General features: G+C 40.5%; 1 protein-coding gene across 4 annotated transcripts in view; it reads left to right on the plus strand.

The window, feature by feature from the left end:
- TBC1D14 (TBC1 domain family member 14) overlaps positions 1–11,617 on the plus strand; it is a 71,237-nt gene extending 59,620 nt beyond the window's left edge. For 2 of the 4 annotated variants that reach the window (XM_082050302.1, XM_082050304.1), the window contains 2 exons: positions 3,880–4,138; positions 7,617–10,921. In XM_082050302.1, the coding sequence (XP_081906428.1) occupies positions 3,880–4,138; positions 7,617–7,682 (325 nt within the window). In that variant the 3' untranslated portion in view covers positions 7,683–10,921. Of the gene's footprint in view, positions 1–3,879; positions 4,139–7,616; positions 10,922–10,982 lie in introns of those variants that run through there. The other 2 variants (XR_014183832.1, XM_082050303.1) reach the window with 2 other exon arrangements.
- The last annotated feature ends 2,657 nt before the right edge of the window (positions 11,618–14,274 follow it).

Consider the following 14,274-nt stretch of genomic DNA (forward strand, 5'->3'; position numbering starts at 1 on the left):
GCTGCACAAACACCTCTTTATCCCTACCCAGAAAAATGATTTGGGCAATTATTATAGCCAGGGGCTTTGTTTGTACTGATGGATTGATCAGTGGTTCTTTAGTTTTGCATTGACTGTGATTGTGCCCTGTGAGCACTAACTTTCTGTTGACACCATTTACTCGTTGTGAGAAAGCTCCGAAGCACTTTGGATGTTTGAAGTGGGCACTTCCAGTGAAGTATTATAAGCTTGCTATCTGTTTCATTAAGAAAAACATAGTCCATGTCAAGCTTAAGATGATGCTTTGAGTGCATGCCTCCTTTGCAAGGGAAAAACAGACTGTAATACTGTCCAAAGGTTTCTGGTGACTTTCTGATTTTTTTGAATTTGAGTTGTTACTGGAGTCCAAAAGATCAGAGTCTTCAGTGCAGTTTACAGTGTGCTCATCCTTATGTCACTGCAGGTTAGGGTGAAATCAAGTGAAATACTGCATTGCTGTGTAGTACTCCTGGGCGAGAGAACAGGGCTTTTGGGATGCTTCTGACTCGTTGGAAATTTCTCAGAAACTCACATTGTATTGTAATATATTGATACATTTTACAATGCAGTCAGATTTGCTGAGTGCTAAGAAGTAGCTCTGTTGCAGTCAGTATTGTATAGTACTTAATATGTAAGATTTTATTTTCCTAATGAAAATACTTCCGCTTTTTTTTTCAACTGTGATGATTTAAAATTGTACTAAATAAACTGTTACCAACAAGCTTATTGCAATAACTCTGAAAGTGCTAATGAGATGCCACTATACAATGAAGTGATACACAAACACTTAGAAAGATGCAGTCTTTGTATCAAAGGAGATATAGCTGAAATTGATGCAAAATGTAACAACTGAAAATTAGTGCTGGGATTAAGGGGGGAGGGTGCAAGAATAAGTTTAAAAGGTAGTTTGGTTCATCAGTTCCACAACTGAACTCTGACATTGCAGAAATATTTTTTTGCTGTTACTGATGTGGGAAATGTGTAGTGCAAGAATTGATCTGAACCAAGGTCTGAAGTGCAAGATCTGATTTGCATCAGTCGATTTGCATGAGTTGTCAATCCAAAATCTGACATACGTGTCTTCATTGCTGTTGCTAACAGTATCTTGTGAAGACATTTTAATTAGAAAGGAAAGAGCGGGGGGGGAAAGGAGAAACAAAGCAAAGACAACACTAGGCCTATGGTTATCATAGTAACAGTGCTTTGCTTTCTTGGTAACATGGTCACACGCCTTCCCCGTGAGCCAGGATTTCATGCCTCCACCTCAGAGTCCACTTGCATCATGAGCAGGAGCATCTGGTACTTTTTCTTTTCTTCCCCTGCTTCCAAACAGACAGTGGCCGGTAGCCACTGCCATCTCTGTGCTAGCTGACCTGTAGCCTGTGCCTGGGACTCATAGCGCCAGGAGCAAGCTGCAGACACTTCATCCCGCGGCACAGCAGCGTGAGCAGGTCCTCAGCAAGGAGTGCTGGTGCTGCCGAGAGCCGCCGCTACTACTGCTCTCCTCTAGCAGCTGCTTTATTACTATAACCCATTTCAGCTGGGTTTCAGACCAGTAGCTCACATGTCTGCTAAAAAATGTCTTTCAGTAGGAAACGTTTGAAGGGAGCAAGTGCTGTATCAGTTCTTAGCAGTAATGATTACTGCTGTTGTTCCATTGCTCATTCTAGGGGACCCCTTCATTCTTAGGGCTTGATGCATTTAATTCCATGCTAGTATTAATGAAAGTTAATTGCCTTACGAATTTCCTGCAAATTGCACTTCATTCCAAATTATGAAGAGATCAGTGTCAATTACTTTATTTGATATGACAGCTTTTTTGCTGCAAGTAAATCTTTTCCTGCAAAAAGTAGTGTTCTAATAAATAGCTCTGTCTATTTCTTCTGACAGTTAATTTTCTGCATAGTTGCAGATTTAATACATGTGGGTTATTCAGGTTAGGTCTGAATCATGACAGAATAATAGCTTTTGGGAGTAAAAACAGATTAAAAAAATAGACATTGTTACTTATCCTTAACCAGGACTAGTTTCAGGCTGTTTGCCTGCTATGTGCTGACCGGGAAAGGACTCACTTGAATTGCTTCCTATTACACTGTTATTTTTAAATGGAAAAGCTGTTGCTGCTTCCATTGCGTGTGTCCATATAGACAAAAAGCCTTAGTTCTGCTGTGTCAGTGTTCTGTAGCAAGACGTTTTTATATGGCGTGTGACTGTACAAAAATGCTGGAAGAGTACACAAAGTCTGCCAGGCAGGATAAGCCAATCACCCAGAGAAGGGGTTTGTGTTGTGCTATTCTTGTACAGTCATGTACGTATGTAAAAGACATATATGAACAATAGTGTTTTTTTTCATCCCAGACTCTCCCTCACATTTGCTTATTTTAATACTTCTAATTTAGCTTTTTGGAGAACAGAATGTAAAGGATTTCTACTTGTTATAAAGACATTGCAATGAGAATTAAAAATAGAAAATCCTATAAATCCTAAACCTGCAATTTACTTGTCACCTGTATTTGTGCAGATGGTTTAGTTTCATGTTGCTGCTTGTAAAATGAACATATTTTCCCATTTTCCTGAAGTGTGCCGATTCACAGAGAAGTCAGATACTTGATGACACGTCATTCAAATAATCTTATGTAGTAAAAAGCAGATAGTGCAGAAAACCTTTGTTAGATTTTGCTATGAAAATCATTCCTATTCTGTACCTCTCTATATGTGTGTGTATATCCTGTTCCATTGTAGTATTTTAATGTAACCCAAATTTCCTAAGTAAGAAATTGGAGGGGATGAGGGGAGTCTTAAACACAAGAGAACTACTGCTCTATTCAGCATATTTAAGAAGAGATTTTGCATTAAAAGATGTGGAAAGCTTGTATATAAATGTGGGCCTTTGCCGACCTCTGCCGGACAAAGAATTATTTGCAGTTTTAGAGAGCTCCTGTGCAGTGCATCTCTGGAGAAGTGTTCTCTCTCTAAATTCTGAAGGAAAAAATCACTGAAACTCTTTTCCCTTAAATACTATAACATGATTCCAGGTAACTCAGTTCTTTTCACTTGCTGTTATGACGTTATTAGTGAAAAAGAAAACTGCTCTGCCTTGTAGCAAAGTGTTGGGTCAGGAGGGAGTAGGGAGCATTCTGCGTTTCTGGCTGCAAGGCATTTTGATGAAGGAAGAAATGTGCTCTTGGCAGTTAATGGAAATGCGGCTTTAGCAACTGGGAGGAAGTTCTTATTCTGCTGTTATCTTTACTCATTGGGGATCATATCTGCTGAAGCACTCTGAGCATACTTGCAGCTATCCCAGGGTTCTCTCTGGACATCTTACGTGTTTTTCTCAACTCATGAGAGTTTAAACTGGTCTTTCCTCCAAAACTCATGCTATTATTGCTTTGCCAGTCAATCAAGCCTAGAACACAGAGTTGATTTTACACATCTCCTTCATCTCATCCACAAAATTCCCTTTGCGCTATGTCTTAAGATGCATGTTTTTGTGTTCTCACAGCTAAAACTGCATCAATCCTCAACTTCGAAGTGATAAGTTTGAGTATGCCTTTGATTATATTTGTGGCCAGTACATGTCTGTCATTAAACTATATATATTGATTCTCCTGGTGTGATCTGAGAAAATTGAACTTGGAGACCCAGATTGATAGCAAGATGCTGTAACTGTTGTACAATTTGATGTTGTTTCATGTATTGCTTTGCCACAACTAATAGAAGTACTTTCGAAATAAGAAAGTATTCAGGTGCAAATATTTAAGAAGCCTCAAACTTAACTAAAAACCAGTTTGTGTACTTCTGTGAGTATCCAAAATGTTTTTTCTTATGCTGTAACTCTGAAAATTTTAATCTGTTTTTCAGGATATTCACATTGTACAGCAAATCTTTGCCACTAGACTTGGCATGTCGTGTCTGGGATGTGTTCTGCCGTGATGGAGAAGAGTTCTTATTCCGTACAGCTCTGGGAATATTAAAACTTTTTGAAGATATTTTGACCAAAATGGACTTCATTCATATAGCTCAGTTTTTAACAAAGCTACCAGAGGACTTGCCTTCGGAAGAATTCTTCGCGTCTATTGCGGCCATTCAGATGCAAAGTAGAAACAAAAAGTGGGCTCAGGTAAGGAGGATGTTGATCTTTGATAACACGTGACTACTGTCCTAATGGAAACGAGTTTTGGCAACATCTGGAAGAAAGTTTTAACAGAGCTAGTGTTTGATTTTACGGGTAGGTAGGACTATATAGCTCTCTCAGTGGTTTTAGTATACATTCAGATGAGTGGGTTCCTTGAGCTTTTCTGGAAAGGGAGACCTCAGGCAACATTCAAAATTGAAACGTTTGGTGGAGTTGATGATATGACTTGTAAAATGTATTAATTACAAAGGCTACTAGCAGCATTACAAATTGATATTTAAAAGCATACATTCAGTCTTTGGGAGATGCTGACAATTCATCGGGACACATCGTCATACAGTCATTATCTTAATATCCTTGAGGATCCAGTCTGCTTGATTTTGGGCTGTAGAGAATTGACTACTCTGATTTCCTCCTTGGATTTTTGCACTGAAGCCTTTACTTGAAAAATTGTAGTCTCATCACTGTAAATTGAACTAAATCCCAGCTTTAAAGAACTTACCTTCTGGTTTTGGTCATAAGTTGCTAGTATCGATTCAGCTTTGTTTCTGTCCCCAAGAACATTTTTCAGCCAGCAGTGTCTCTACAAGTAATCTCCTAGTCTTGTTCCTCATTCAGGTGGCTCACTTTCTTTGAACATGTCTTGTGTGGACAAGGATCACATACCAAATCAATTCTCAGTCCACCGCTGCTTCCTTTGCAGAGAAGGGGAGACAGTGGTCCTGTTCTGCCAGGTACCCCAAGTAGTGGTCTTGCTTAGCCAGTATTTTTCAGTCTGTGACACCTGTGGAGGTTTAGTGCTGACTATCATACCAGGAGGACTCCTTCAAAGTACTCTAGCCCAAATCGTCTTCCTTAGTATCATCAGCTTCATTCAGACTGCTCTGGAAGGTCTGATTGTTTTCACTTGTGGTGAAATGAAGAAAAAAATGCTGTTGAACTATGGTGCAGATAGGTCTTAAGACACAGCACAACATAGGTTGGTGTTGCCTGACTTCTTGCCTGTCTTGACTTCTGCACCAAGTGGCTTTCTTCACCAGATAGTTCCATTGCTGAGTAAGTTTCCATCAAGAAAGCCTCTTCACTCTCTAGCCTGCCGTCCTTTTCCAAGCCAAAGTGGGTAGGGGCTATGAGTTTGCTCACATATGCACTTAGCAGGTACTTACTGAGGTACCACTATTGGAACCAACCTTAGAAACATGAACAAGACAAAGAGTGTATGGGATTATGTTTTCTATTATTAAGATGCTACCTGTGGTGACTACCTACCTCTCTTGAGGTTTTTAAAATTCATCAGGATGAGTTTGGACTCAGAAACCTGAGCTTTGCTGTTCCAGGGCAGACAAGCTTTTGGTAGCATGTGACTTGGTTGCACAGGTGGACTCGTAGCAGTGCTGGGGCAGAACACACCCACACAGTGTGCTTGAGAAGTCTGGCTGCAGCTGGGATGCTTCTTAGCTGGATAATTATAGTTGTAGGAGTCAGATGCTTTGCTGTAGTATCCATGTGTTTTCTGTAGGGAAATGCCTTTTCAAAGTAGCAAAATAAATGTCCATTGTGATGGACATTACCGTTAAGAGAAACTCTATGTGGACTGACTGACAAGGGACACTGGTTGCCAGAGAATGCAGAGTGTTCTTGAGCTTAGAAAAGTGGGCTTTGTGTTCCCATCTCTGGCATCATCTTGTTTGGTTACAGTGATCATACTGCATAAGCAAGGAGCAGAGCTTGAGGTACCACTTCTTTGTAGGAGTGTATTTGGTCACATTCAGCTGCACATCTCAGCAGTAGGTGCATTTGGTACTCAGGAAGACACGTGCTTACTGAACCTTTCATCTTGCTGTACCATGGTAATTATGGTCCTGGTATCTTGTGAGTCACATTCTGGCATCATGATTATATAGGTAGGGCCTGGTCTGAAATGTTACGGGCTCCTTATGAATCTGAATCCCATGGTCCTGGTTCCCTCCTCAGACAGGCTGGTGTATATTTTCCATCTTACTCCATTTTGCATCATTGACAATGTGATCAGGAAACTAAAGACTGAAAGGAGTCCTAGTAAATCACAGACATGGCACTTCTGATAAGAATTACTCTGGTTATCAGTAGGAAACCTGCAAGCCCTATTTTCCATCTGGAATTACCTTCAAAGAACTCCAGGGTACTGTGCCAATGCAGCCTTAGTCTGAAATGTGAGTGGCTGTCGTTACACTTCGACATCAACAGCAGAGAAATAGAGATGGTAGAACAGACCGGACTGTGGGCTTAGCGTTTCTGTCATCTGCGCACTCCAAATCTTAGCTCCATAAAGTTTTCCAAATAACTAAAGAATCTGAGCTCTATTAGTTGGCTTAATGTCTATGCTTTTCTGCATCCATATTTTTGTGTAATTGTCTGAATCTTTAAAGTGGTTAATTTTATTTCTACCAAGGACATTGTTATTATGGCACTTGAAACTCTCATAAGCCCATGTGATTGAGTAGCTGCTGATTTACCCTGAATCTCTGTGAACAGGACCCTACTGAAATCTCTGCAGTTCTAGAAACTGCCCAACAGCCATCCAGCTGTGGCTCTGTTCAGAGCCATGGTGGACTCTTCCGTTGCAACAGCCACAGATGCTTTTGCATTAAAGCAATTAAAGCATAGTCAATGTTGTGTGATTGCCCTGTGAGTGATTTAGCCCCAGCTGCTGTTAACTCAGATGGCACAGAGGTTGTTTTGAAATCAGAGAGAAACCAGCAGGCTTACTTGTAACTGCAGTTATTTGAGATGGAGTGACCCTCAGTATGTTCAATTCCAGCGTGATGCTTGCAGATGCTGCTGGACTTCTTCAGCAAACTATAGGGCAGGGAGCGTGTTAAGCAGCATGAGAAATGGGCGATCATTGTGCCCTCTACATGAGGGCTAATGAAACGAAATTGTGCATTGGATAATAGGAAATAAAAATGTTCAGTGTGGATGCAAATGCGGACTTTTTGCTTCAGAAAAGGATCTAAGCAGATCTGGAGACAGTGATGTGCTCTAGACAAGCACCAGTCAGTGCTAAGGTAATTCTGGCCTGAACTCTTAGATGATATCACACAGCTCAGGCTGCTCACTTGCCGTGTTTTCAGACAGACCATTTATCTTGAGAATTATACCTTCTCCTCAGGCATCGTCACTTAATAGTACTAGACTTGTGTAATCTGGGTAAGAATCTCATCTCCGGGCTTCATAAGTGTGTGTTGGGGGAGAGTGAGTTTAAACCTTTGTTAAATCCATTTATATCCATGCCACAAGGACTCACGGGAATGGTCTCCATCAGTGGAGAGATTTTGTAAATTAATTATAATAAATTTAATATTTAACAGTTAAAATAGTGCTGCTCAGAGATAATTAAATTGAAAACTCTTCAGACAATGACTTATTGAATAGCTTTTTAAATCTAATACTTTTTTTCTTTCTCATTCCTTGAAATGTCTAGATACTGGCTGCTCTGCAGAAAGATAACCGGGAAATGGAAAAAGGAAGTCCTTCGCTTAAACGTTAAATTATGGTTGCCTCCAGTGACTCGCAGACAAAGAGCTAAAGTGGCAGAAGTATTGAGTACGGTTTGACATGTATGAGCCTACAAATCAAAGTGTTATTTCAGAGTTTGTTTGGTAGCAGGGTAGCCTTAAAGGGGAGAGAGGAAAAAAGAGGAGGGGGCAAATCGGGGGATAAAACCCTTATAAGTGAAACCTAGGCTTAGCCTTAAACTTTTAGTGGAATGAGCATTTGCTGTGGACAGTGTTACACATTCTGTACTTCTGATGAGGGCAGTGAAACTAAACAATATTAAGGTGTTTTTTTAAGGTTTTTCTTTGATCTTTTAAAAGACTGGACAGACATTCAGCAATGTCAGTTGCTTTGAGAGCTATTGCCCAGTTTCGTTCTTAGACAGGATCTACTTTCCATACCCATACAGAACCTGGATCTGGGTTTTAAATACCTGGTGCTGGAATTTGTAGTTAAATGATATAAGGACCATTTCTTTAGAAATGCTTCTTGTTTTATAGGTTGTGGGTCCCATTTGCCAAAGAAATCATATAGACATAGAATTACATTCCATTCTTTCAAAAATTAAGTAGAAAGTAAATGCAGAGGTCACGCTAGCAGTACAAAACCAGTTCTTCTTCAAGATGCCTTGAAGATCTGTGTTTCCAACCTGGATGCATGTGGAAGACGTTCCATTAATCAGATTAGATTCCAAACTCACTGGGGGGTTTCTAGTATTGAGCTGGCATCATTTCTCAATTGTACTCTCTTTCCTTTGTTAAAAGCCAGGGTGACATACTGTTAAATATATGTTTCCATGCCTCCCTGTTCTGGGGCAGTGCTGTTTTGCTTACCAGCTACTTACTCCCGTGCCGTCTCTCCAGTCATGCTGATAAAGCTGTGGGCTGAGCAGATGAATTGAGAAATGGTTACAAGCATTTTTTTTATAGTTACTTTACACCCAGCTCTGCTCACTGGCAAAACTGAGGAGGAAGGGTGTAGGGGAGAAGTTTGGTGAGCCAGCCTTGCTGCTGAAAATAAAAGGTTGTGTGGGATCTCCTGAAGCCGCTGCTGCCACAGCAGGAAAGCATGACATGGAGCTGATCTGTACGTAGTGACAAGTGAAAGGAGTTTATTGGGAAATGCACCAGATAAATACTACCAAAGCTGTTGTTTCCTAGTGTTTTATCCAGCCTCTAATACGTGGGAGCAAGTTACAGAGCGGGCAAACTGTGGCTGTGTAATTCTGTTATACAGCTTAGATCCCCTCTGCACTCAGATCAATGTTGAACTGTAAATCACGAGTGCCTCTGATTTACAAGAATGTTTGTTGCATAATGTATAGTGTAAAATCTATTTTATAAATAATGAGGATCATTGAAAAGGGAAACTAACTGAAGCAATATTTGTGTTAACTGTAAAGAGGCGTTACTAAATCCTTTAGCTGTATGGTCAGCTGTTTCCCTATGCTCTTCAGTCTGGTTTATGCTGATTAATTTGGCATTGTCTGAATTTAAAAAATGAGAAAAATAGTTGTACACTGATCAACTCAACATACAATATAAAGGACTGTAGGACTCAATCAAAATGTTGTCCTTCAGTACAAACATTGTTTCTGCGAGGGGCAGTTTGACTGTACTGTTAAAAGAGTGAGATCAAGATTCCCTGCTGAGGACTCGTGATCACTTTGGAAGATGAGTAATGCAAATGCAGCATGCAGGTCTGATACCTCCTTGGCCTCTTTTCCTGTCCGCTTTGTCTGCCTGGCATAGTGGATGGGCTTTTTTGGTGGCCGTCTTAATTCCTCCATAAGACTTCTAGGTCATCACTTACTGAAAACAGACATCAAGATGTTGATATGAAACAAATGTTAGTTCTCCCAGAATTTGTAAATCTTTGTTCCTTCAATGACCGGTACTTGTATTGCTGTGAGGTGCAATAGAAAGCTGGAACGTCAGTAAGTGTTTTTTAATATTACTTTTTCTATTACTACAACAAATATGCCTTTCCATGAAGATTATGAGAGGCCTACAATCTGAAACATTTGCACTATGCTTTTAAATGATTTATTAAACACTTAGACAGCTTTCCCTCAGTACACAGGTTCAGGTGATACTGTAACTGGATTTGTGATTTAAGTCTTCATTGCACCTAGATTTGTATTTCCTTTTAAACCAAGTCTGCAAGTGTGGCTCATTTGTCTGGCTAAAATGCGTTCTTTTGCTATTAGGTATCTTTGCAGCCATCCACAGCCTCTTCTCCTTTTTCTCTTCTCAATAAGATGTTGAATGTAACAGTGAAAATGGGCATAGCTGGGGGAAGAAGGCCTGCTGCAACACTTGTGCACTGTTTGTTACTTGCAAATGTAATTATTTTGTTCTGTGATTTGATCTTTCTGTTCTTAGAAGATGTATATATTTTCTAAATGATTTCTTTGTGTATATAAGGTATGTTCTTTAATGAAGAAAAGCAATGCAATAAGGAGCTTTGCACAGTTTGTTTTCAAACTAAATACATTTGAAAAAAAAAATCACCTGCCTAAAGATGCAATTGTTCCAACTTCTCTGTAACTTGATTTGAAGGTAACGCTTGAATTCTGATAAAAAGAGAGATGAGTTGTAAGGGCATAGAATTACTTGCCACTGAGCTTTTCAAGTTTGTTGCAGCATACCAAATCTCTTAATTAGCCATTAAGGAAGATTTCTGTAAAAAATTCAGGGATTGCATAAAAATTTCAACAATTTTATTGTTCAGGTGCTTGAGAGTATCTGTAACAAGATGCATGAGATTTTCTTTCATTGAGCAAGTGTCCCCATCAAACGAACTTTATTTTCTTCGTGGGTTTGAGGAAAAATAAAAACGCTGCAATACATCTTAAGTCTGCAACTACCTACCAGTGGACATACAGCAGATCAGAGAAACCAGGAAACTTCAGCCAGGTTTGGAATTCTGTACGACCTGCACTTTATAATAAAGCCGTTTTGCAACTTCAATCAGCAATCAGTCATTAACGTTATTTCATTTAGTAAAGAATTTCATCTGGAAAAAAAAAAGGTACCTTGTAACAGCTTATTTTCCAAAAAACTTAGAATGACATACAGAGAACTGTTGATACATCCCCAGTACATCATGTTTAAATTGGTTTTATGTAGGTATCAAGTTTGTTTTGTTTAGATATGTGTATCAAACTGGAACTTTTTTCAACTGTAAATATATGGTTTTGTTAAATAAAGTCATGTAAAGTTATCTTAATCACCTATCATCAGTGTGTTTCGGAAATTAAAAACTCAAGTGCCTGTCTCTTTCTTCACAGGTTTCTGTAGCAGTTTTTGTCTGTCCGAAATCTGGACTTCAGGACATTTAAATATTGCAGGTGGAAGATTTTTTCATGCTGCTTTCCAAGTTCTCATGTTAAAATACTTGTTACAGTACACGTGACATTTAGAAGATTCGCTACTTAATGGTATCCGTGGTTTAATAGATTTCATACGCCTTTCTCTGAACTAGGTCTAAGATCTGATAAATTTCTTATTAAAAACAGATGTGAATACATCTTTGTGAGATGCACAGAACTTGGAAATGCTTGAATACCTTATCCTTTCTATGTTTTTATGTAAGAAATCTTGGTTTATTGCAAGTTTCATAATCACAAGGCATTTTTGTGCTCAACTTAAGGCAGTATTTTTTTAATTGTTACAGAGGCATAACTTCCGAGAGTAAAGTGGAGAAGTTTCCAGTTGCTTACGTAACTGACAAAAGGTTAAAGCACCAAATAAAAGATAAATAAAAGCAGAGAGAAGACAGCACCTGTGCAACAGGACTATGTGGGGAATGTAGTCAAAGACTTGGCTGCCACGGTTCTAGTTCCTCTGGTAAACATGTCTCTCCCTTCCTTGCACCAAAGTATTTTACTTTTTGATTTGCTGGATTAGAATGTAAAATCAGAATTGCTTTTCAGATGTCAAACACGCATCAATCAAAAGCATCTAAGACTTGGTTTCCCTCCTCCTCCTCCCTTTGTCTGTATTTGTTGCTTGATGGTGTTGAAGAGGCTAAAGGAAGGTTTATTTGCCTTAAGCCAAAAGCAGCGAGAAGTGTAAGAATTTTCCTGGCAGGAATTTGCAGGATGTTAAAACAGGTAAAAGTAACTGCCCTTAGGGAGACGATTGCTGATCAACCTTAATTATTTACTGAAAACAGTTTGGTGGAGCACCAGGAGGCTACTCGGCTTGCGCAATAGCTACTCTTGCAGCAGGAGAAGAGCTCGCGTTTGGTAACGGCTTACAATGAAAGGTACTGATTTTGGTGTCTTCTTTTTAAAGAAAGTGTTTGGCAGTTATGCTTGGAACTGCAAAAAGTCTTTGAATGTTAGTTGTGTAATGTAATGTCTCTTTATGAGTAGAGCGTGTGAGCTGCTGCAGATACAGAGTACTCGAGCGGTGGGCAGAACAAGAGCCTGCGCTGTTCCACTGTGTTTATGCAATAGTTCCGCAGAACTGAAAGGACCTTAGAGAATATAACCAAATTGCTCCTGTGTGACTGCAGAAATAAATTACTCTTCTCTCATTTCCCTGTCACACAAGAACAAGATTTAAACCTTCAGTAGTGTAATAACCACTTCAAGTATGTTTGTCTTTTAAACATCCAGGCAATTCAGAAAACCTAGTTCAGAGATGATTTAAAAGATGCAGCAAATTCCTAGAGATGCCTTTTTGTAAGTTTATCTGCTTGTTATCCCTATATAAGTGTATTCAGTGACTTGCATACTTCATTTAAATGCATGTGCAACTTAGTTTGGAACTAGAACCAGCAGCTCAGATAAATACTGGTCCCACGGGGTGTAATTCCAGCCTGTTGTAGAAAACTATAGATGCCACTTCTGCGCTTTCCCATGGGGATGTGGCTTCTTTCCTGCAAAATTCACAGCCTTTGAACACTTAAAGTCTGAGCTTTTAATACCCAACTCTGACTACCAAAAATGGGACTAAAGGTTGCTGGTCTCTCTAGGCAAAGTAGTGGTATGATACACAGAGGTTAACAATTAACTGAAGTAGGGCTGATTAAATTACTGGGTCCATCAGCTGGTGGTGGTCTGTAAGGCACCTATGAAGGCTGTGGTTCCTTCAGTGATGAGAACATGGAGCATGGTGAGCTCCAAAATTTTACTGGCCTAAAATGTTTCTATATTCTTAACATCCATCCCATACCTTTGAGGGAATAGAGTGCACTGTCAGCAAGTCTGCTGATGACACCAAGCTGGCAGGAGTGGCTGACACACCAGAAGGCTGTGCTGCCATCCAGTGAGACCTGGACAGGCTGGAGAGTTGGGCGGGGAAAAATCTAATGAGATATAACAAGGGAAAGTGTAAAGTCTTGCATCTGGGCAGGAACAACCCCGGGTTCCAGTATAAGTTGGGGAATGACCTGTTAGAGAGCAGCGTAGGGGAAAGGGACCTGGGGGTCCTGGTGGACAGCAGGATGACCATGAGCCAGCACTGTGCCCTTGTGGCCAGGAAGCCAATGGCATCCTGGGGTGGATTAGAAGGGGGGTGGTTAGTAGGTCAGAGAGGTTCTCCTGCCCCTCTACTCTGCCCTGGTGAGACCACATCTGGAATATTGTGTCCAGTTCTGGGCCCCTCAGTTCCAGAAGGACAGGGAACTGCTGGAGAGGGTCCAGCGTAGGGCAACAAAGATGATGAAGGGAGTGGAGCATCTCCCTTAGGAGGAAAGGCTGAGGGAGCTGGGGCTCTTTAGCTTGGAGAAGAGGAGACTGAGGGGTGGCCTCATTAATGTTTACAAATATATAAAGGGTGAGTGTCACAGGGATAGAGCCAGGCTCTTCTCAGTGACAATCAACAGTAGGACAAGGAGCAATGGGTACAAACTGGAACACAGGAGGTTCCACTTAAATATGAGAAGAAACTTCTTCACAGTGAGGGTGACAGACACTGGAACAGGCTGCCCAGGGGGGTTGTGGAGTCTCCTTCTCTGGAGACATTCAAACCCACCTGGACACCTTCCTGTGTAACCTCATCTGGGTGTTCCTGCTCCAGCAGGGGGATTGGACTGGATGATCTTTTGAGGTCCCTTCCAGTCCCTAACATTCTGTAATTCTGTGACCTTAAAAATAATGCTACAATAGCAACAACAAGAGCTGCAGGATATGGATCAGTCACACAGTTGCTGGTTGCCATGGGGAATGGGAGTTCAAAGAATGTATCATTTTGAAAGGGGAATCTGCTTCCTGTAAGTAAAGCTCTGTGAGCAAGGGGTAATGATTTTAAACTAAAATAGGATAGATTTAGACTAGATAGAAGAAAGAAATTTTTTTTATGGTAAGAGTGGTGAAACACTGTCCCAGGTTGCCCAGAGAGGTGGTAGATGCCCCATCTCTGGAAGCATTCAAGGCCAGGCTGGATGGGGCTCTGAGCAACCTGATCTGTTTGAAGATGTCCCTACTCATTGCAGGGGGGTTGGACTAGATGACCTTTGAAGGTCCCTCCAACCCAAACTATTCCCTCCCTTTTCTCTTCAACCTTTTTTTTTTCTGGAATTCTGATACACTATAGTAGAGCAGTGCAGAGGGGGCCGAAAGAGTGATGGGC

This window comes from Streptopelia decaocto (assembly GCF_964273445.1).
Source record: "Streptopelia decaocto genome assembly, chromosome: 4".
NCBI lineage: Eukaryota > Metazoa > Chordata > Aves > Columbiformes > Columbidae > Streptopelia > Streptopelia decaocto.